General features: G+C 31.0%; 1 protein-coding gene and 1 long non-coding RNA gene across 2 annotated transcripts; one reads left to right on the top strand and one right to left on the bottom strand.

The window, feature by feature from the left end:
• Window positions 1-4,454: 4,454 nt before the first annotated feature.
• On the bottom strand, window positions 4,455-5,804 carry LOC138349019 (uncharacterized). Its single transcript, XR_011221552.1, has 2 exons — window positions 5,622-5,804; window positions 4,455-4,755 (listed from the first exon to the last, which is right to left on the bottom strand). It is a non-coding gene; the product is annotated as an uncharacterized lncRNA (long non-coding RNA).
• Window positions 5,805-15,361: 9,557 nt separating this feature from the next.
• Window positions 15,362-19,391, top strand: LOC101254208 (serine/threonine-protein kinase PCRK1). The gene is made up of 4 exons (XM_004240314.4): window positions 15,362-16,300; window positions 17,154-17,414; window positions 18,278-18,400; window positions 18,666-19,391. Exons 1-4 carry the CDS (start codon window positions 15,920-15,922, stop codon window positions 19,233-19,235), a joined length of 1,335 nt encoding a protein of 444 aa, XP_004240362.1. The 5' UTR covers window positions 15,362-15,919; the 3' UTR covers window positions 19,236-19,391.
• Window positions 19,392-24,674: the final 5,283 nt, after the last annotated feature.

Genomic DNA, 24,674 nt, shown 5'->3' with positions numbered 1-24,674 from the left:
AAACATTGCCTGGCTTTGAATTTGCCAAAAAAATTGATTAAATTGATGCTTTAGTGATGCACATAAATAAGTTGGTTCTGTCTTTCAATCAATGTAGAATTCTTTTTTGGATTTTTTGGTTATTTACGTAAAAAAAATTGTATAAATTATTTTTAAGAAAAACCTTTCATACAAATTTAAAACTACCTAACAAACTAAACTATACATATAAAATGTAATTATGTAAACTATATTCATTTAATGTTATTTCAAAATATAAGTTTGCCATATATGAATTTTTCCCTACTTTTTCCCCCTTTTTTCTTCTTTTTACGTTTTATAGTTTTCCTTTTCCAAATATGATTTTTTATACCTTTGTTAGTTTTTCAAGCATAAAGTCTTTAAGATCATGTTTTATATTCAATTATGAAATAACTATATTTTTGTTTTTTTACATTTTAATTTATTTTTTTTGTCAAAACATGATCAACTTCATTGACCAAATAAATTTTGCCAACATTTTTTCCAACTACTAGTCATATCTCTATGACAAATAGGTCCTAAACTCAAATCTCAACTCCTATGATTATGTTTCTTCAATTTCTTTGTTTGTAGTGGTATCTACATGTTTGATGAAGTTTTAAAAAATATTGTAACTTTTAGTATGCGATATTATCGATACTTAAAAATTTAAATTTTAAATTTGTTTCCTACAACAAGTTACGCGAAAATTATTCAAGGGGCGGAACTACAACTCTGATTATGAATTCGGCAAACTACAATAATTTTAACCTATATTTTATATTTATATTTAAAACTTTATTTAGTATGTAATATGTGTAAGTAATTTTCTCCACCATATATTTGTGTTTAGAATTTTAGTTAATATGTATAAATAATTTCTCCCAAATCAAATAAGCTATTTTCTTTTTTTTTTTTAAATTAAAAACTCAAAATCTCTTAATCACTATCATCATCATCATTATAATACAGAATAAACAAGTCTTATGGATAACTTTTCAACTCATGGAGGCCAATCCCATTTAAGAGTTGAACTTAATATTAATTTTTTGTGCTTAGTAAAAATATTATTTTTAAAAAATATTTGTGTATAATATAAATAAATATTATGAGAGATGAGAATAGAGTGGTAGGGGCGTGGGGTTGTAGGGATGATAGATATGTTGGACGATGGAGAAGACACAATGAATAAAACTAATTTTTTAAAATAAAAATATTTAATTAATCGAACATAAAAAATTTAAAATATTTTTCTCCGTATGGAATCGATCGTAAGACCAATTCTCGTTTCATGAGTCAAATAAGTACTACACGCACGCATAAGACTCAGACGGCGAATTATTATTGTCATCACTTGTATTATTATTTGGCCTAAAAACAAGCAACTTCCAATTTTAAATTAAAAAACAAGATATAAAGAAGACAATATTTTGGCTTTTTTCACTTGTAAATTTCATGTTTTATTCTTTAGTTTCATATTCACACCAAGATATCTTTTTTAAAAGAAAAATATCAACTAGAACTACTAGATGCAAGTGATCCAATATTTGATTGTGATACAAAAATAACTATATTTTTTTGATAAATTACATAAATCTCATAGATTTAATATGAAATTATAATCTATCTCTGATAAGTTTCTAATTACATTTGTTTCTCAAAAAAAAATTAAAAAAATTGATATGATAATTGAAGCTTGAATACATTATATGTAGCTCGTATATATTAAATATTGTCTCGAATAGATTAATATGTAGCTCAAATATATTAAAAACTAATTCGAATATATAATATGTAGCTCAGATACATTAAATATTAACTCAGATTCATTAAATAAAATATTTCGTTGCTACTATTAAGTTTTGAAAATATTTTTTTAATTTGCTAATATTGTAAAGAAGTTCCAAATCGTCAAAGGGTTAGGAAGTTGGTCTTCTTATATGGATTTCGATAATTCTCCCCTTATGAGGTAGCCCTCGGGATTGAATTAGACCCAAAATCCATCTTTATATGATATCTAACTCAGGTTTGTCCTAATTCATTGTTCACCTATAATGTTGTCCTCCAAATTATTATTTTATCCTCCGCTCCCGTTAGCGGTCTGGATATATGAGGAGTGTTACGAAATCTCATAGCAGAAAAGGTTTGGAAAGTTGGACCTCTTATATATAGACAATCCTCCCCTCATAAGTTAATTTTGGGATCGAACTAGGCTCAAGATTTATGTAAAAAAATTGCATTCATTTCTTATCTTACGAAAGTAAAAAAGTTGTTTCCATATAAGTTGAATCTGGTCTAAGAAAAGGATCAACTTTGTCCTTGTTATTTTTCAAATTAAGGTTAAAAGGATTAGGCAAATATCACGATGCTAAATGAGAACATCAAAATTTAATCTATTCAAAGCTTTGATGGAAACATTTTTTTTTTTTTTGTCTAATTTGGGCTGCTTAGCAGCCAGCCCTCTTGCAAAATCTACCATTGACTTCACAAATTTTGAAAATTATTGAACAATAAAAGATCAAGAAGAAAAGAACTCCATACATTTTTAATTTTGGTTGTTAGAAAGTCACCAGATAATTAAAATTGGTAAAATTATTAGAATAGTAATTATATCGTTTAGTAATTACAATTATTTATTTGTTTGTTACAATGTAATGTAATTACAGTGTCGTTACAAGTGTGTGTTGTTTGGTTGCACAAATACAATCATAATCATAAGGTTATTCTGTATTAAATTTTAAAAACAAAAGTTAATTATCTAAAAATAAAAATTCTTATTAGACAAATAAGGGTCTTTATAAATGACATTAAATTAAACATTTAGGGTAAGTATATTGTCTTTTGAAAATATATTAATCGGAGAAGGATCTAAAATGCCCCTCAAGTTTCTGAATTGGTATAAATTATCTTTCATCCACCTATCGGCCCTAAAATACCCCTGACGTCCACCTTTCGGCTTAGAATTACCCTTGATGTTAATCCTTTGACTCAAATTTGCCCTTATTTTTGATAACTCCTTTAAAGTAAAATTAAATATTTATTTATTATATTTCTTAATGTGATTGGTCCAAATTTAAATCCTTCTCAAATAAATAATAAAAATGATATTTTTAAAAATTCTATTTTTCTATAATACCACTTATGATTCATATTTTTATCTGATACTCTTGAAAATAATATTGAATAAATAATTATTTTCATGATATCTTCCTATTGTCCTATTTCAAATCAACCCTAATTTATTATAACCTAATCCAACTCATAAATGGGGATCTAACTAAACTCCACACTTACCCCGACTGATCGAAATAGAAAAAAAATGGAAGAGATAGAAAGTGAAGGGCTAGGGAGGGAGAAGTGTAGAAGATAGATGCCTAACCTTTTTATACCTTTAAATTTACTATGAAATTCAAAATCAACTCAATCATGTGAGCTTATATATTAAATAATTCAAAATTATTTTAATGGAGAAGGTATAAAATGCCCTTAAACTATGAGATTTCGTACAATATTACCCTCCATCCACCTAATGAGTATGATCCGTTAGACATAAGAGTATTTTTGAGCGGAAAGGTAGACGTCAAGGGTATTTTAGGGTCGATAGGTGGATGCAGGATAATTTTGTACCAATTCAAATACTTGAAGGACATTTTAGGCCCTACTCTGTATATTAATTAATAAATATACTCCCTCTGTCCACTTTGAATTGTCATGTTGCGCTTTTTAAAAATAAATTTGATTGATTTTCAAGATTAAATTAAATTGCATTAATTCTATATTTTGAACAAAAAAATTAAATATTCAAAAAATATATCAAAAGTACTATAAAATCATTTTTTTGCATATCAATATTATGAAAATACATCATAAGATGTTAGTCAAAGTCATTATCATTTGTAACTAAAAAAGGAAACTATAACAATTAAAAGTGGACGGAGATAGTATATTCTTAATTAATATTATAAAAAACAATTAATTTATATTTTAATTAAATTAATCATAAAAGCACAAAACACAAGATCTTTATGAACATCATGAAATGCATGCTTGACAAAAATATTAATACGAATATAAAATTTCATAAAATTATTAAAACATTTGACAAAGAAATAATCTATCTAACTAAAAAATGACTGGTAATGTGGAATATCAAGTCAATGCTTTTAAAATAAATAAAATCGAAAATATAACATACTTTCTAAATTCAAAACAACAAAAATTAACATAATACTCTTATGTTAAATTTCAACATAACGTACATAAATATAATTTAAACGAAAAGAAAAATGTAAGTCTATAGCCTTATTTAACAATGAATTATACCTTAATTTAAAGATTAGAATACCAATAAAATTATGCTAATGAAAATAAAATTAGAACAAATATTGATGATATGAAAACTGAATGCAATCAAATAAAAAGGTAAAGATTGAGAATAAGAAGGAAGTGAAATATAAAAATAAAAAATATAAATATATTGTTAGAAAATATTAACAAAAACAAAAATATTTTTTCTAAAAAATAATAGAAATAAAAAAATAAATTAAATACAAATATAAATAAAAAAGAAGAAAGAATTTTAAAAGTTTCATTTAAGGAGTTTAACTACTACCCTTCAATTATACTAAATTTTTCTCCTGCCACCAACATGGGTTAAGGTGCACTGGTTGAAGTACTTCATCATTGATCAGAGGTTTCAGGTTTTAACCCTGGGCCTGGAGAAAATTCTATTGGAAGCGTCACCCAGAATGAATCCTGCAGAACGCGATCTGAATTTAGTCAAAGCTTCATGTGGACTTCGGATACCGGACATCGGGTGGGAAACCAATAAAGAAATCTCTTACTAAGTAAATACTTGGTCTACCAAACATGTCAAAAAAATGTAATTACACCCAATTACATCAAATCTCAATCACATGGTAACTTTCCAAACAAACCCTTAATTAATATTTGAATTGTTTTAAATGTTATTTTATAATTTAAAAATTACTCTAGTGTTGACATTCAACCTACAAAGTCACTCAATTATTATTTTGGTGATATTTCCGATGGATTTTATTGGCGCCAAATTTTTTAACGCTAATCATTTAAAATAAAAGGCTATTACTTTTATTTATTGAGAATATGTACATAGATTTACACATTTTTGCTACATATATATTAATTGTATGTATACTTTCAAATAATTACATATCTTAATAACTATTTCATATTCAGGAATATATACATAGATATATGCATTTTTGCTACCAGATACATTAAACTAGAGAGAGGGATGAGCGAGATATGGGAGGGAGGTGAGGAAGATGGGCACGGAGGTAGTCATGTATCCCAAATACATATGAACCACGCTAGATACGTGTGTATGTATATATGTATCTGCTTCGTATGCATCTAAGATACCATATACATAGGTGAATGATGAGCAAGAAGGAAGGGAACCGCGCGAAATTTATCAATGCATCCCGGATACATTCAAATCCACTTGAATACAATGTATCTAAAATAAAATTATGCTTAATTTCAACCTTATATATCTCAATATATGTATTTAAACACACCAAAAATTAATAAAATTCATAATATTACAAATTAAAATTTATATCAAAACATAATCAGACCTCAAAACACATATCAAACGTAAAGAGGAAACCAATGGAAAAGGTCAAAAGGACGTCTAGAGAGGGAGGATTGGGGGAGCTACTAAAGAAAAAAAGACAAAAGCAAAGATTTCATAATGTTTAGACAAAATTGGCTTGTTTGTTAAGCCAATTAAATAGGATTTCCACTCTCCTCTAATAATAATGCCAAAGAAATTGCTTGTTATATGCTCCACCTTCTAATTATTAATTTTAATAATAGTAATAAATACATTTTCCTTAAAAACAAAACTTGTCCTCCTTTTCACTAGCTATTGATGTTGTTTTCTAGCATGCTTGGGAATACAAGATCTTTACATTTCATATGTATGAAAAGAAAAGAATGTAGTAATAAGTATGAATACTTGGAAAATAACAATGTAACTAATGTGTTAGAGAGAAGAAGTATCGAGAAAAGGTAATTAGATAGAAGATAATGGAGATTCACTTATTTAAGGATATGACCTTACATATGAAATTATGGAGGACATTGATTAAGATAGAAAGCTAATTAGGAATAGTCGAGACTCGAGAATTATGATGCTTTTTCCTTTATATTAACTTATAGTTGTAGGATTATTAATTCCGAGACTTTTATTGTTATACTATTTTTGTTACTATTTAATGTTTCTTATACTTTGATCATTATATCAATTTGTTGTGGTACTTAAGTATTTTTGTTATGCTTTCATTGATTTTTTGTTTTGATTTTTTTTCTCCCGCTGTTTTCTTTGTTTTTTTTGTTTGAAATGTATTTACTTGAGTACTTGTGGGTCTATCAAAAATCACATTTTTTATTTGTTTGAAAAATTCTACAAATTATTCTCTCTAAACTCCACTTATAAAATCATATTGAATCTTATCTTATGACACAAATATTTTATAGGAGTAACCTTAATTTACTGATACACATGTACACATTATTAACCTATTAGGAAGTGGTAGTTAGGGGAGGTGTTCACGAATCGGTTTGAATCGATTATTAGATAAAATAAAAAATATTTTTCAAAGAGATTTACAGTTTGTTTGGCATTGTTGTTGGGAGCTTAGAAGCATTTATTTTGTGCATTTTTTTTTTGAAAAGTTAGGGATTTGGCAAATATATAAAATTGTTTTAAATGGAAGCAGATGCAGTTTTTCTATTATTAGGAAGAAGCTAAAATTATTTGTTTCTCATAAAAAGCAGGAGCAAATAGAAAATTATTTTTTCAAGACTAATATACGGATATCTCAGCTCTCGCAATGATGAATACTTGGTGTGAATTGTAGAATTATGTGAACCATCGAGTTTGTGAACACAAGTTGCGCACGAAGCCATTATGTCGAGGGCACGTCTGCCTGGGCGTCACGCATTGCGTCGCTCCTCGCACACTAATAGGCATCGCGCGAGGTGAAAGTTGGCCTCCTATGCGCCCCCAGCACGCGGCTGACCTAAATGAGAGTCCACGTCGACGGACGTCGCGATAAATGGTTGTTGAAACTCAACTCTCTCTTGTTGTCGTGACTACAATCCGTCGTGCATCAAGACTCCCAGACCCTAATTGCGCCAACTAAGTAAGGCCTTCTAAACGCAACCCAATTACCCGTTGAGCTTAAACATATCAATAAGTGGAGAAATAGAAATTAACAAGGATTCTCTTAGTAACAATGAGCGAATCGGGAACAACCCAACCTTAAAATCGAGCTAAATATACATATCATATGTTTGATTAAGTTTCATTTAATAATTTTAATTTTTATGTTTATATAATAAATCTTATATTTTATTTTACGTTTATGTATTAATATTCTTTTTAATTTATAACGTTCCAAAATTAGAAAAAAAGAAGATAAAAAGCAATTAAAGATTTCAATCATCCAAATAAAAAATAGTAATATTGATTGAAAATTTGAATAGAAATATTTTTAATAAAAATAAAATTTAATTTATTTTTTTGTAATAAATGCTTAATCTAGTTTCTTTCTATAAATAATTTTACGTACATTTATACGTGTCCTTGATCATATTTTGACTTTTAAAGTACTTTTTAAAAAAATTAGTCAAACATAATTTGCTTATAAAAAATATTTTTCAAATAAATTAACTAAACATAAATTTTATTTTTTTCAAAAGCATTTTTCTGAAAAAGTTATTGTTGAAGCTCAAACCTGTGATAAACCACCATTAATGGTGGCTGCAACTGAATGTAAAGTTGAGGATAGAGAGAACAATTTCTCAGATTGAAAAGAGAGGAGAAAAAGTGTGATGAATTACATGTAGTAGTGATACTTATACAATTGAAGATTGAAGGAAAAATAACTAACACTAACAGAAAATTAACTAACTAAACAAGGCTGTTAACTATAACGGAAAGCTAACTATAACTAACTCCTTCATAATCTTATCTCTTATCAACTTCAACACCCCCCCTCAAGTTGGAGGTGTAGTAAACACAGCCAACTTGTCCATCATAGCAGAATGTTTGATTCCTGTGAGAGCCTTTGTGAGTATATCTGCCAATTGATCGACTGTGCCAATGTGATGTAATGAAATCAGACCTTCATGAAGTTTGGACCTCACAAAATGACAATCAACTTCTATGTGTTTGGTTCGCTCGTGAAAGACTGGATTCTTGGCTATATGCAAAGCAGCCTGACTATCACAATATATTGGAAAAGGACCAGTAGGAGGAACAGTCAATTCAGTGAACAATCTATGCAACCAAACTAGTTCTCCAACCACTTTTCGCAATGATCTGTACTCAGCTTCTGCAGAGGATAATGAAATGGTCTCCTGCTTCTTAGATTTCCAGATAATTGGATTATTCCCTAGCAGGACAATGTAACCACTAACAGATTTTCTAGAGTCAGGGCATGATGCCCAATCTGAGTCACAAAAAGCCTGAACCTCAAAATTAGCAGAGGATGACATAAAGATGCCAAGAGTAGGATCACTTTTGAGGTATCTCAACATGTGAAATGCAGCTTGAAGATGAGGTTCTCTGGGATCTTGCATATACTGACTTAAATGTTGAACTCCATAGGCAATATCAAGTCTGGTGTGAGTGAGAAAATTCAGTTTTCCTACCAGCTTCCTATACAATGTAGGATCACTTAATAACTTGCCCTCATGAGCTTTTAGTTTGGCATTAGGATCCAATGGTGAAGTCATGGAAGTCAGATTATCACAATGGAATTCCTTAAGAAGATCATGAACAAATTTCCTCTGGGATATGATAACTCCATCATCTTTGTATAAAATTTCCAGTCCCAAGAAATAATGCAATCTACCAAGATCCTTGATTTTGAACTGATCATGAAGAAAATTTTTGAGACTAACAATTTCTTCAGAGTCTGTTCCTGTGAGGATTATATCATCTACATAAACACCCAAAAACACAGTAGAAGAACCCCTTTTCCTATAGAACAATGAATAATCATATAAGGAATGAGTATAACCCTTTGAACTCAAAGCTGCAGTTAGTTTCTCATACCATTCTCTGCTCGCTTGTTTTAGACCATATAAGGACTTGTTTAGTTTACATACTAGCCCTGTTTGTGATACAGCAAGACCAGGAGGTATATCCATATAAACTTCTTCATTCAAATCTCCATGGAGGAAAGCATTATTGACATCAAGTTGGTAAATATTCCATTGTTTCTTTGTGGCTATGGCAATCAAGGATCTGACAGTTGTCATCTTAACAACTGGGGAAAAGCTTTCTGTATAATCTATGCCAAGATGTTGAGTGTACCCTTTAACCACTAGTCTTGCCTTGTATCTTTCCACACTTTCATCAGCCTTGTGTTTGATTTTATACACCCATCGACAACCAATAGCTTTCTTGCCATTAGGTAAAGGAGTAAGAGACCAAGTATTATTATCATGTAAGGCAGCAAATTCTTGAGTCATGGCTGTTTGCCATGCAGGATCAAGAGCAGCTTCTGCATAGCTAGATGGCTCACAGTCATGAGTAATATTTAAAGCAAAAACTTGACTTTTTGGATCCAATTCTGTAGAGGATATATGGTGTTTAGAAGAAAAACATGCAGTCAATGAGGTAGGAGTTAATGTGTGGTTTTCTATAGACTGTGAGATGGGTATAGAATGAACATAATCTGACAGGTATGTGGGCAATTTGTGAGTTCTGTGAGACTTTCTGGTTGCTATATCAGGTTGACAAAGTGTTGAAGTTGAGGGAACAGATTGTGGACTAGAAAAATCAGGAGATGAAGGAGGATTTGTGTCATTTGACATCTCAGAATCACACTGTACATTAGAGTCAAAGGAAGGATTAGAAGTAGTATAATCATATTGATCAATAGAACAATGAGTAGGAGAAGAAAGAGGAAAGAAAGTAGGATCTTTATTCATTGCAAAAGGGAAAATGTTCTTATGAAAAATGACATCCCTGGAGACATACAATCTTTTAGTGGCTAGACTCATGACCTTGTATCCTTTTGTATCAGATGGATATCCTACAAATATATGTGGAGAAGTTCTAGGATCAAACTTTGATCTTTGCACTTTAGGGAAGGTTGGATAACACAAGCAACCAAAACTTCTTAAATGTGAGTAACAAGGTTTTAAACCATGCAAAACTTCATATGGACATTTGTTGTTTAATGGTGCAGATGGAAGTCTATTAATGATATAGGTAGCTGTTAAAATGCATTCTCCCCAATACTTTGTAGGAAGTTTGGATTGGAAAAGAAGTGCCCTGGCTGTTTCAAGAATGTACTTATGTTTTCTTTCTACCACACCATTTTGTTCAGGTGTGTATGGACAGGATTTTTGGTGAACAATGCCTTTAGATTGAAAGAATTGGATAGACTCAGCATTGGTAAACTCAAGTCCATTATCGGATCTAATCACCTTAATGGTAGTTTTGAACTGATTTTCAACTATATTAGTGAATGTTTTAATAACATGTAAGGCATTACTTTTATGACTCAAAAAATGTGTCCAAGCAGACCTACTGAAATCATCTACCAAAGTAAGGAAAAATCTAAAATTGTCATGTGTGGGTGTTTGATATGGCCCCCATAAATCAACATGGACTAAGTCAAAAATGGCAGTGCTTCTACTAGTGTTCTGTGGAAAAGGTAGTCTTGTTTGCCTTGCCATTGGGCAGATTGGACAAATGAAAGGTTGTTTGTGTGAAAAATTCATAGGTATGGAGGATATATTCTTCATTTTAACAAAAGGAACATGACCAAGTCTATAATGCCACAACAAGTCTGCACTATCACCAGGGATGACAGCATTTCTATCAACAGAAACAGTTTTCTTATTATTAGATGAACTGTTCAATACAGAAACATTTTGATGAGGCAAACATGAATGAGAAATACACTGACTATGTAACCTATCAGTATTATGAAGTGATAGACATGTGGTAGATGAAGTGGAATTCTTGCTCTTTTGTAAACAATCTGAACAAAGAAGATACAAGCCATCATGAGCTTTACCAATTTCCAGAGGCCTCTTCAATGAAGGGGCCTGCAATAGACAAGATGTGTTAGAGAAAGAAACAACACATTTAAGATGTAGAGTTAAGGAATTAATTGATATCAAGTTGTATTTGAAAGAAGGAATGAACAAGACATTGTACAATGTGATCTGTGAAGTTATTTGCACATTTCCAACTTCTGTGACCTTGACTTTATAGCCATTTGGTAATCTGACTAAAACAGGTTTAGGTAAGGGTAGAATATTGGTGAGATGTTGTTTGTTAAAGGTCATATGGTGTGATGCACCTGAGTCTAAGATCCACAAGTCAATTTTAGCCTTATAACATTCACATGACAGTTTGTCAAAAGCTATAGATGAAGTGCATGTAATGATACCTGCAAAATTCACAGCAGGATTTGTTGCTTGCATGTTACTTGAATTTTCTGCCTGAAATTGTTGAAGCAGGTAGGCAAGTTGTCCATACTGTTCCTTTGAGATGCCAATATCTTGGCTGGTGGCTTGACTCCCAGAGTTACAACCTTGTTCCACATTAGAATCACATGACATTGCAGAATTAACTGCTACACCTTTCCCTTTGTTATTGTTTCTGTATGGCTGATTAGAACTAGGATTTTCATATTGTTGTTGTCTTTGAAATTGATTATAGCCTTGCTGTCCATTAGATTGGGATCTTTGAGGTCTGTTATTATTCTGTGGATATCCATGCAACTGATAACATTTTGCTTTAAAATGTCCTGGTCTCCTGCAGTGTTCACAATATGGTCATTTTATGATTTGAAGAAGTAGATGAGTAATTCGTCTGGAAATTCTGGCCTTTTGGATTACCAGAAGTGCCTGAAGTACTTGAAGAAGTAGCCACAAGAGAACTAGTCTCAGCAAAGGATTGATTGTTTGTCTTAAACTCTCTTTGTTTCTCCTCTTGTATCAACAGGGCAAAAGCTTGTGCCACAGATGGCATTGGATTCATCATCAAAATGTTCCCTCTAATCGTTGTATAGACCTTATTAAGACCCATAAGAAACTGAATTAATCGTCTATCCTGTTCAACCTTGTGCATCATATCCTTTGCTCCACAGCTACATATACAATTACAGTGAGTTTTGATGCATAAACCACTCAGTTCTTCCCAGAGTTTCTTCATCTTGGTGTAGTAAGCTGTGACATCCATAACTCCTTGAATGAGATCATTGATTTCCTTTTGAATTTGATATAGCTTGGCACCATTGGTTTGATCATAACAATCCTCCAAATCAGTCCATAACTCCAAAGCACTATCAACATATGCTACACTATCAGCGATATCTCGACTTAATGAGTTTAAAATCCAAGACGTAACCATATTATCACACCTCTCCCATTGTTTATAGTTTGGATCTGTAGGAAGTGGTTTCTTAGAATCTCCATTAATGAACCCCAATTTATTTTTAACTGATAAAGACCTGATCATGCCTCTCTTCCAGGTTCGATAACCAATTCCATCGAAAACAACTGGTACAAGAGGTGCACCTGGATTGTCTGATGGATGTAGATACAGCACACTTCCTATTTCAATTCCCTTAGTTACTTCCAGATTAGTTACTTCTACCATTGTAGTGCAACAAAAACCAATCAAAAGAAGGGATGAGAATTGTGTAAGAATGCAACAGAAAACAGCAGAAAAACAGAATGAACACAAGTAAACTCGATAGATTCAATCTTCACAAGAAGAACAGAGATGGAAGACAAACAGAGATATTCGAGATCTTCACAGCTTGAACAGAGACGAAGACAAGCGGAAGTGATCGAACGAGTGCTCTGATACCATGTTGAAGCTCAAAGCTGTGATAAACCACCATTAATGGTGGCTGCAACTGAATGTAAAGTTGAGGATAGAGAGAACAATTTCTCAGATTGAAAAGAGAGGAGAAAAAGTGTGATGAATTACATGTAGTAGTGATACTTATACAATTGAAGATTGAAGGAAAAATAACTAACACTAACAGAAAATTAACTAACTAAACAAGGCTGTTAACTATAACGGAAAGCTAACTAACTATAACTAACTCCTTCATAATCTTATCTCTTATCAACTTCAACAGTTATTTTTAAAAAATGCTTATGAAAATAAGTAGATTTTAATAGGAACGTACTCTGATGTGTATATGAGAACCTCTTTTTGAATTGTATAGTTAGTAAATACTCTCGTATCGTATGAACTTTTCCAGCCATTTTTAAATTTGTATCTGTGTTATTAAATTTTGCTTTAAAATTAATTAATTGAATTTTCCTTTATACTTCCTAAAAATTAGATAAATGTTAATTAATGGCTTTAAATGGAATATATGTATTATTTGCTTGGGTCAAGATGAACAAATCAATTAGGCTAATAGGTCATAACTCCTACCACCCAACTACATTTATTCTATTTGTTTGATTTATTTTTTTTAAAATAATTTATTTATTTATTAAACCAAACTAATAAAAATTATTATATTTATCATGATTATTGAATAAAACAAATTCCAGAAAAAGAGTCTATTTTCCTATGTATGATAATTATTTGATAGGCTAATTAACTTCGAATCATGTCCAAACTAGTTTATTCAACATTGTAACTGAAAGTCCTATCTAGACTTAATTTATACTTGATTAAAAGTTAAATATATATTGCTTCATCACAATCTTCGTTGATTTATTCCTAGTTTATAAACACATGCATTTGTTAAGGGTTTTTTTCTTCCATGTTGATCTATATGTTCTTGTTTATGTGTCAACGTTGAAATTTTGAGATTCAAAATTCTAAATTTTGACCATTATTTTAGATATAGAAATTTTATATTTTCTAAAATAAAATTTATATATTTGAAAATTATGTAAAAAATAATAAAAATTACAATAGACATAATATATAAATATGTCATTTAATTTAACTTCATTTCACATTTATGTGCTCCAATTATGGGTGTGTATAAATGAACTTTTAGATTTGTATAAAGTTCAAAAGTAGAGACATGAGTCCTACGTTGCACAATACACATAGGACACATTTGTCTATACGTTAACAAGTATTTATTTGTACACATTCAAATTTAGAGGGTATAAATATGAATTGAAGCCAAGCTAAATAATATATTTATGTATTATGTTAATTACAAAAATTAAATAATTTAATATATATATATATATATATATATATATATATAAACTTGATTTACTTTCAAAATTTTAATTATACCATATAAATAAAATTATACCATACAAATTAAGACAGAAAAAATAAAATTTATCTTTTCAATGTGTCTTAAAATACGTTTAGAGTAATCAAATTAAATTTCTCTTTGAATTATTCAACCCATCCTTATACTTTAGTCTAAAAAAATCTCTATAGTCCAAAAAAGGTGAAACCTAAGCACACCACCATGTGTTTGTTATTTTTCCTTTTAATAGAGTAATTTAATTTAGTGGGAAAATTAATAATTTCGTTCTGAAGAGTCAAATAATTAATTTTTTTTATAAAAATATAATTTTTCAGAATTTTTTAAAACATCTCGAATTATTAGATTATATTGCTTCACATTAATGTTTTAAAACATACAAATATTTTAAATTTATTCAAGTTCAAATTTATATTAAAATTTAAGTATTCTGATATTTAACTCATCAAGATAAATTGGATAAGGGAGTATTGCCACAATGGAGTTGTTGTGGGAATTTCTTTTTGTGTTCGATGTCTATTTTGGAATTATATAAATTCAAATTTATGTGGAATATATTCTAACTTTGAGATAAGATGCACGTTAAAGCCTAAAGGTGTCTCTTGTCGAAAACTTAGATTAATTTGAATTGACACGAGAAAATATTATTTTAAAAGTAAAATATTCTCTATTAAAAGAGAATCAACTAAAAATTTAAATTTGAGATCTTTAATTTAGAATAAATGAATATTAACTATGTCACTATTATTTATGATGATGAAACTATGTGGACATTAGAGTTGTTTAAATAAGCTTTAATCCTAATATGAGATCATTAATTTAGAATAAATATATATTTACTAAGTCATCGTAATTTACAATGGTGAAACTGTGTGGACTTAATTTGATTTAATCTTCTTTTTTCTGTAAAAAAAGAAACTTTAAAATCAAAGTATAAAAGTATTAATTGATTTTATCTAAATATTATCATTTAAAAACACTTAAAATAAGTCAATTCAAATATGTTTTTAAGCCCGTTTAAATTGACTTTTGACAATTGAAAATATTAATTTATGATATCTTTGTATCATTTTAGATTAAATCAAACTTTAAAATTATTTTAGGAGTTATTTCATGCACTTAAAATAAGACGATTCAAATAAATTTTTTTTTAAAAAATAAATCAAAACTTTGTTTTTCTTTGATAATTTTTCAAATTGGCAAACAATAGTACAATAATACTCTGTTCTTCTCTCTCTGCAAAATACGACAATATCAGGATCAAAGAAAAGCTGTTCGTACATTTTTCAATAATAATAATCTGCGATACTAACAATTACATCTATAATATTATTATTATACTATATAATAAAATATATATAATATATAAACATAGTACATAGCTCGAATATTTTTCCAACATATACAAATCCAAGGTGATGTTTGTTGTTCATCCGTTTCATCTTCTCCATTCTTTACTACCCAGAAAACCCCATTTTCATATCTTCAATTCCATCCTATTTTCTTGAAGTTTTTATTCTGGATCCGCCGGTGTTGCCTTTTCTTCAAACAATAGGTGTAAAACGCTTACCTGAGGTTGTTGTTTTCGTTATAATACTCAGAAGAAGAAATCTTTTTGGGGGGAAATAGAGATGAAATGCTTCTATTTCACGAAGGATGAGGAAGAAGAAGGGGGAACATTGAGTTCAAGGGAATCGAAGGTTTCATGGGTTCGTTCGTTGAGTGTAGCGTCAAGTAGTGTTGATACAAGGAAGTCGAGGTCAGATTTGGATTCGGAATCGAGGGATTTTACTGAAACGTTTGAGTTTTATGAGTTTTTGACTCAGAGAAGAGCTAATGATCTACGAGTATTTAGCTTCTCGGAGCTTAAAATGGCGACAAAGGGTTTCAGTAGAGGACTGATGATTGGAGAAGGAGGATTTGGGTGTGTTTACAGAGGGATTGTTAGTGCTCCATGTTCGGATTTGAAAATGGAAGTTGCTGTTAAACGATTGAATCGCCATGGATTCCAGGCATGCTTTCGTTTAGCTATGAAAATTGTGAAATTCGAAAAAAAATAACTTTTTTTTGATGTTTTTCAAATTTTGAGAATTCACCTTTGTTTCTGAGTTAAGTTGCTCGAACTCTATAAAAATACTATCGAACCCAAGTTGTATCCTGTGAAACTTCAGTACTTTTGGAGGTTGAATTCCAATGAGTTATTCTGCTTATTAATGTGGTTTTGATTAAAATTTGAACTTTCAAGTTCTTATTTCAAATTGGAGTGATTTAGTTTATAGAAACATGATTTTTTTAGGAGAAAAAAAGAGTAATTTTATTATATGCTTATAATATGAAAATTATTAAAATTATGAGGGTTGATAGAAACATTTTAGAATGTTTCTATTTTATCATTTTGATATAAGAAAATACTTTTCTCTAATTTCTGAATAGTTAAAATTTCATCTTATGAAATATAATACTAATGTTCTGCAGTTTAATCCTGAAAATTGATCAAATTTGCCTTTCAATGTCAAAAGATGCACCTCTTTTTTTTTAAAAAAAAATATCACCTTGCATTACCATAACGATAAGAAGAAAAAAAAGAGAGGGAGATTGTTCTTGTGACTCGGGATGAACCTTTATCGAGTCGTTTTGGAAAAAGACTCCATAGGGTCATTGGCCATTAGGATTTTTTCTTCTGTGCTTTATGGCTTGTTCTAGTTGTTTGAGCTTTTAAATGTCTTTTTATATGTATTTCTTTGTATAATTTTGTTTTTGTTTTGCTCTTATATGTTCATTTCTTTTGCCATGTTATAGTTTCATAAGATAAAGCTGAGTTTTTCGACAGTCATCTTATATGTTTCATGTTCGTCTAGTATTCAGGGGCATAAGGAGTGGATTAATGAAGTAAACTTTTTAGGTGTGGTGAAGCATCCAAATCTAGTGAAGTTAATCGGATACTGTGCAGAAGATGATGAAAGAGGGATGCAACGTCTTTTAGTCTATGAACTGATGCGTAACAAAAGCTTGGAAGACCATCTCTTGGCACGAGCAGCTGCTCCTCTCTCCTGGACTTTGAGATTAAAAATTGCCCAAGATGCTGCTCGTGGATTAGCCTATCTTCACGAAGAAATGGATTTTCAGGTGATGTAGAGTTTAGAATCCATTTACGTAACTTCACAACTAGTAGTTCATGTGTTCTATTAACTGCCCTCAGCCCGTTTCTTTCTACTATGTTTCCTTATTAAAGAAAAAGCCGCAGCTGGTTTGTTTACCTGATCAGTTGAGGAATAAACTTTCTTGCAAGTCTACCTTAATCGGGCATGTTTATTTGGGTAATAAGAATGCTCGTTTCTAAATTCTTAAAGCGATGAAATCTTTATTGATCATAATCTGGTAAAATAAGCTAGGTGAGTATAAGTAAAATATGATGAAACGAACAAGGAAGACTAGCTGTGAGATGGGTTTGGATGATAGGTGAGGTGCCAAAGAGAAAATCATTTGGCTGGATTATCGTGACCAAGACAAATCTGACGTTAAATCAATCTTAAAGCAGTCTGTTTCTTCAAACTGCTTCGTATACCTAATTCATCATGTATTTACGTGGTTTTTGGACGAGTTACCAAATGAATAAAAAGGCTCATTCGGAACATTTGGCTTAAAGCATATGGAGCATTGCACTATCATTCTTTTCTTCACACAATTCTGAAATCTGGATGCCAATTGCTTCTGCACTCTTCTTTGTTTCGTCAAAATTGTGTGTTCTAGAATTAAATCGATAGTTTCAGAAGTTTGTTAATTACCGAGCGAGCCTGCAAAACCTTTGTATTTATGTCTGTCCCTAAGAGAAAACTTGACTTTTTGGTGCATAGAAGCCCAACACAACATTTTGACTATTAACAGGGATAGCTGAGCTCTTTTGTCAGCAATACCAACTTCTAGCCTTTGACATATTTGGTTCTAAACTTTTTCATTGTGTTATTTTTTCTTTGCTGTCTTTGTTTCAGTTAATATTTCGAGACTTCAAGCCATCGAACATTCTTCTGGATGAAGACTTTATCGCCAAATTATCAGACTTTGGACTAGCTAGGCAAGGTCCAACTGCAGGACTAACCCATGTTTCAACATCAGTAAGTATCTATTTTCTGATGTTCTTTGATTTGCATTACTGAGCCGGGGGTCTTCAAAAACAGCCTCTCTACCTCCGTAAGGTAGGGGTAAGGTCTGCGTCCCCTCCCCAGACCTCACAAGGACTACACAGTCTCAAATAAGAATGACTTTTTCTGTATTTAGAAACAATTTAAGTTTAAACTTGTCGTTTTATCCTCAAATGATTTATAGCCGCAGAAATGTCTATGACATGTTTTAGACCAGCCTGACTTAGCAATTCCTCAGGTTGTAGGTACGGTAGGCTATGCAGCTCCAGAATATGTCCAGACTGGAAGACTCACTGCTAAAAGTGATGTTTGGAGCTTTGGAGTTGTTCTCTATGAGCTCATTACAGGAAGGAGAGTGTTAGAACGAAATCTTCCTCGAGCTGAGCAAAAACTATTAGAATGGGTAAGACCCTATGTTTCAGATACGAAGAAATTTCATTTTATTCTTGACCCTCGACTTGAAGGGCATGATTGTATCAAGTCAGCTCAACGACTTGCATCACTTGCCAACAAATGCCTTGCAAAGAATGCAAGATCACGCCCTAGAATGAGTGAAGTCGTTGATATGCTTGAGAATATCATAATTGATGCTGAAGCAGTGCCTGAAACTTTGAAAGAAACAGAAAATGTGAATGAAGAAGTCGACGACACTAAGGAAGAAGGAAGAGAGGAAGTTGAATTAGGAAAACCAGAAAGCAATAGCCAAAAGTGGGGTTTCGACTTCAAAGAAATGGTCAGCTTTAGGAACAAATCCATCGGTAAGTTAGATTGGAGGAATTGGACAGCAGGTTTAGTCAAAACATCGTAACATACTGTCCCTCGTGTTCTGCTGGCTCTTGCTAATGGATCAATTTTTTGTATTTTAGAATGGAGATATCTTTGCTATATATGTTCTTCAAAGAGGTGTAAATTTGGTAGGAACATCATCTTCTCTGTAACACATAATGCAAGTTCCTTTTCTCAATCTTGTATTTGGTTTAGGAATGCATTTCAACTTCTTTTTTGTATAGGGAACAATCTTTTTCCTCTCTCTCAATAGTCTTCTTCTCCATAGAGGCAACCACAACAACATATCCAGTGAGGTCTGGGAGGGTAAAGTGTATGTAAACCATACTCCTACCTTGTGGAGGTAAGGAGATTGTTTTCGAAGGATTCTTGGCAATGGTTGAGAGCTAATTCGGGGGTAATAGAGGCTTTTTTTCCCTCTCTTTTTCATGTACTTTTGCTCAAGCAAGCATTTGCGATAATTCAAATTATAGTGTCATGAGTTTGAATTCAATATTCTTAATGTTTTTGCACATATGCATTTAAGGCCGGAGTGAAGCAAGATAGGGCATAGGACCACGGTCCATATGAACCTCTTTTGTCGAAAAATTTTAAGTATTTATATATGGTTGATATTATAGTAATGTTTTATTTGTAGGATCGAGTAATGTAGCAAATATTAAATCCGAGTCTAATGATGTTTGAAAGGGTGATTTCCTAAAGGCTATTTGATCCACCTTTTTTTTAGGGGTGGGGTGTTATAAGTAGTGTTGGTCCAATTGAACTTTGAAGCATTGATGAAAGTTCAATTCCCCGCCATGTAATTCTCCGAATAGTTTATAAGCAGTGCTGATATATTGGAGGCTTCAAAAATGGTTGTTGATAACCAAGAATTAAGAAATATTCAAAGGAGAAAAGCAAAATATTTTGAAAAAATTACTGAAATACACGTCTTATGTTTCCCTTATTTTCAATATTCCATTCTATTTTTAAAAACCTCTAAAGTTTCTTATTTCTCTTTAATGTTTTTAATTTACTCGAGCTACATATTAATGTATTCGAGTCGATATTTAATGTATCTGAGCTACATACTATGTATTCGATTTATTTATATAATGTATCCGAGCTAGTTTTGAATGTATCCGAGCTACATATTATGTATCTAAGCTAGTTTTTAATGTATCTGAGCTACATATTACGTATTCAATTTATGTTATAATGTATCCAAAATACTCTTTAATGTATTCTGAAGATAAAAATTTTAAGAAATTATTATAATTAAAAAAAATAGAAATATAATTTACTCTTTACACAATTAAATTTATATAAATTATACAATTATTGTCTCAAGGATAAAGGGGGACCAAATTCAGGCCCATAAGAGTGGACCAATTGCACTTCCACATAACACACCTCCTCTGACCAACCAACAACTAACATGGTTTTTAGTCATAAATAAATTTGGATTTTATACATATAGTCGTACAAAATAATAATAATAATATATATATATATATATATATATATATATATATATAGATAAATATTTTAAAGTTTTATGTATCGATGACAATGTAAATAAAGTATTTATAGTAAAATTACAAGTAAATTTGAATGATATACATTATTTAATAACCTAGTAAATAAGTTGCTATCATGGATTAAATTTCTTTGTACTTTAATTGCATATGACTTTAAGATATTTTAATTAAATGTGTATCCTTCTTTTTCTTTCACTTTCCTATTTCTCATAGTCCTTCCCCACCCTAAGAAAGAAAGTACAAAATGAAACAAGCACATCTACATCAAAGTAAAAAAGGTGTGGTCTGAATTTGACTATTTATTTTATTTTATTTTACTGAGTTTAGGTCTTACTTATTCAATTAAAATGGTTTGTTAACTATGAGCACTAACTTAAATATACAAAACTTATACAATAATTTTGTATATTAAATGTATATGTGTGTATTATATATTTATATTTAAATTTAAATATATAAAACATATATATTTATTGATTTCCACAACTTAGGTATTTCCTCAGAGGTGTAAATGATTTTTTCTTCATAAACCCTAGTACTTGTCATCTAGAATGAAAAATTGTTTCTTTTCCAAAAACATATACAATAAGGGTGTATACAAACAACATAATTAAAATTGGGCAACTTTCACATATAGCAAATAAAAAATTCATATGTATATGCTATAGCAAAAGATTGCATAATTGCACTCCATTGCAAACAGAGAAACTGTATAATTCGCTATACATATACAGTTGAAGCAAATTGTATAAAACGAAGTGTATAAAACAAGAAAGAGAAAGACACTTGGGCAGAGAACTGAATAAAAATGAAGTGTATAAAACAAATTTGATTATTATAAGTGTATAGAACGATTATATACAATTTGAATTTGTATAAAATGAGAAAGAGAGAAAGACAAAAGAGACTTGACAAGGAATATACAATTGAATCGAATTGTATAAAACGATAAAGAGAGAAATTAGATACAATTTGAAAATTGTACAAAACGAGAAACAGAGAAAGGCAAAAGAAACTGGGGAGGGGAGTATTTTTATTGTATAATTATAGGTGTATAGGACGAAAATATATGTACTTGCATGTGTATATACAATTTTCTCACGCTTTATACAAACAGAAACGCAATTTATACATTTCGCTTCTATTTGTATAAGTGAGAAAGGCGAGGGTGGCGAGCGAAATTTGAGAGAGTGGCGAGCGAGATCTGGAAGAGGGGAGAGAGGGGAACAAAAATATATGTATTTATATAATTTTCTCTGCTTTATACAATTAGAAACAATTTTTACACACTTTTGTTTGTATAAAAAGTGAGGAAGCGAGCGAGAGATTGGAGGAGAGTGGCGAGCGAGATATTTGGGAGAGGCGTATGGCAATTTTTTGCAAACGTTTGCTATGAAGCACAATTAAATCAAACCCTAGCTACTCATTTATTTTAGGTTATTAGTTTGCTATTATATACAATTTTCCCATTAAAATTTTGTGAGAAGGAAATGAGTTAATTATCATCTTTTTATGGATAGATCCGACCCAATAACTTTTTCCAAACAACTTTTTCCAAACACACTCATCAATCATGGAATGTGAGATGTCATATGGCACAAGTAGGGGTGTTTGTGGTTCTGTTTGGATCGATTATTGGTTAAAATTAAAATCAAATCAATTTAGTTGGTTTTTAATATTACTAAAACTTAACCAAACGGAAAAAAAAATAACTGTCAGTTTGGTTATTGACGGTTTTTTTTTTTAGTTTGAAAGTAATAAATTTTTGAGGACATACTTATCTTGATAAACACAAATACCTAATACATGAACAATCCACTGAAAAGTTATTATTGCTTCAATTAAACAATTAAATAATACTAAAGTTATTATTACACGAACAAAGTGATTCAATTAATAGAAAGTGTAACTATCTTATAAGTAAAGACTAAAGTAATGAATTTTAATGGACTTAGACTTATGATTGTAACTAAAATTTACATATTAGGCTTGAGAAAATGGTAAACTTTAAGACTTACAATTTAACAAAATTGTCACGACCCAAAAATAGGTGTGATGGCACTTGTCTTATCCCACCAAGACAAGTCAGCCTAAAACCCAATATCTAACAAAGTGCGGAAGTAAATGACAATCCAACAACAATTTCTAGTATGAAACCAAGTCATATAAATTCAATCCCCAAAACCAGGTTGTCACGTGCACAAGCCTCTAATGTAAACATTAGAATTGAAACAAAATAGAAGTCTAAAATGAAGTTGTCTTTCAAGTAAAAACAAAATCATAAACTGGAGTAGGAAAGTTCGCTGAGATGACAAACAGCTACCTCACAATCCTCCACAAGATGCCTCGAAAACGAAGAGAATAGAAGGTATCACAAAGATCCAGGCTCGTAACCTACAAAAATTTGTAGAAGCAAGGGGTGAGTACCAAACCACGCGGTACCCAACAAGCAAACCTCTAAACACAAGTTAAGTGAACAAAATACGGGTACTCCTTACACCCTATCTAAACCTCCACGCTACAGCCTAACAGTTTACCAAACACACCACTCAATAACCACACTCTATCAGTTTACACATTCTCAATATCAACTCAATATTCAACAATCACAGACTTCACAGAGAAACAATCACAAGATCAGCAAAACACATGTTCAAGTTCATCAATAATAAGATGTGCAATGTCATGAGATGCAATGTCAAATATCGTGATGCATGTCTTTCCTAACGATACACACCCGCTGTCTCTCAGTTCGGGACCCATGGGGGACATATCTGTCCATGCATCTGTCGCGGCGCACGACACGACCCTCGATAAGTAGTAACCTTCGCGGCGCGTGATACGTCCCTCGAAATATAATATCCATCGCGGCGCGCGATACGACCCTCGAAAATAGTACACCATCCTCTTACCACAACAATGTCTCAGATACAATGCAAATGACATGCTCAAATGAAAAGGGAGGAGATAACCATTTGATAACCAAACACAATTTACAACAAGAAATACAACACCAACAAATAAACAACAAGTCTCCAAATCATTCTCAACATCACACAAGGAAATACACGAATTTCGTACGCTTAACAAGAGTTTAGAAATCCACTTGCCTTAGTCACTTGAATAATCACTACGGGACTTGAGCCTTCCCTTTAAGTTGAGCTTCCAAATCGATGCAATCTATTCAAATATGTATATTCACAATAAGGTTTGGAACTAACAACACCCACATTATTATGTGTTTAACCTTGACATAAAACTTCACCCAAATTTATAATCAAGTTTGTAATTCTTGATGTCAATTAACATGTGAACTCTCATGTTTTCCAAATTTAAGCTTACGGTTAAATTTCAATTTCTCCAAATATCATAACTTTAACGATATCTATATAATATAATATATCTAATATTTAATTACCTATCTCAATATATCACACTTGAATCTTAATATGATAATAATAAGAAAATTCTAAGAAACAGTGAAGCCTTAAGTTACAGAGAAAATCACGAGGACAAAAAAATATATTTTAAATCCTCAAATGGATACCCTATATTCCTATCTATTATTTTTCAATCATCTTGATGCAATTATATTCCCAACAATTATCACATGATTGGCATGACCCTCTTTCTAAATTTCAAAATTACTTCATACCAATATACCAACTTCCAAATATTATTTCTTTATTCCATATTCATTTTGCCATGTTTCACATTCCAAAGCACATATTAAAGTTAACATAAAAATTATAATTGTACATTAATTACAAGACATATTCAGCAGCCTCAATGCAAAGTTTAAAATTATTACCTGAATCAAGTGCACTTGTTCGACGGCGCTGCGAGTGTTTTTCAGACTTTCTCCTCTTCTTTGTTTTTCGTCACACGTTTAGGTTAGTTTTGTTCCACATATTTAATTAAATAAAGGCTAAATAGTATAG

Source organism: Solanum lycopersicum, chromosome 6, assembly GCF_036512215.1.
Source record: "Solanum lycopersicum chromosome 6, SLM_r2.1".
Taxonomy (NCBI): domain Eukaryota; kingdom Viridiplantae; phylum Streptophyta; class Magnoliopsida; order Solanales; family Solanaceae; genus Solanum; species Solanum lycopersicum.
This window is presented reverse-complemented; position numbering and strand designations above follow the sequence as displayed.

Coding starts and splice junctions, on each gene's coding strand:
- LOC101254208 (XM_004240314.4), top strand. CDS start 15,920: ATGAAATGCTTCTATTTCACGAAGGATGAGGAAGAAGAAGGGGGAACA. Junction 16,301..17,153: donor TGAATCGCCATGGATTCCAG/GCATGCTTTCGT, acceptor TCTAGTATTCAG/GGGCATAAGGAGTGGATTAA. Junction 17,415..18,277: donor ACGAAGAAATGGATTTTCAG/GTGATGTAGAGT, acceptor TCTTTGTTTCAG/TTAATATTTCGAGACTTCAA.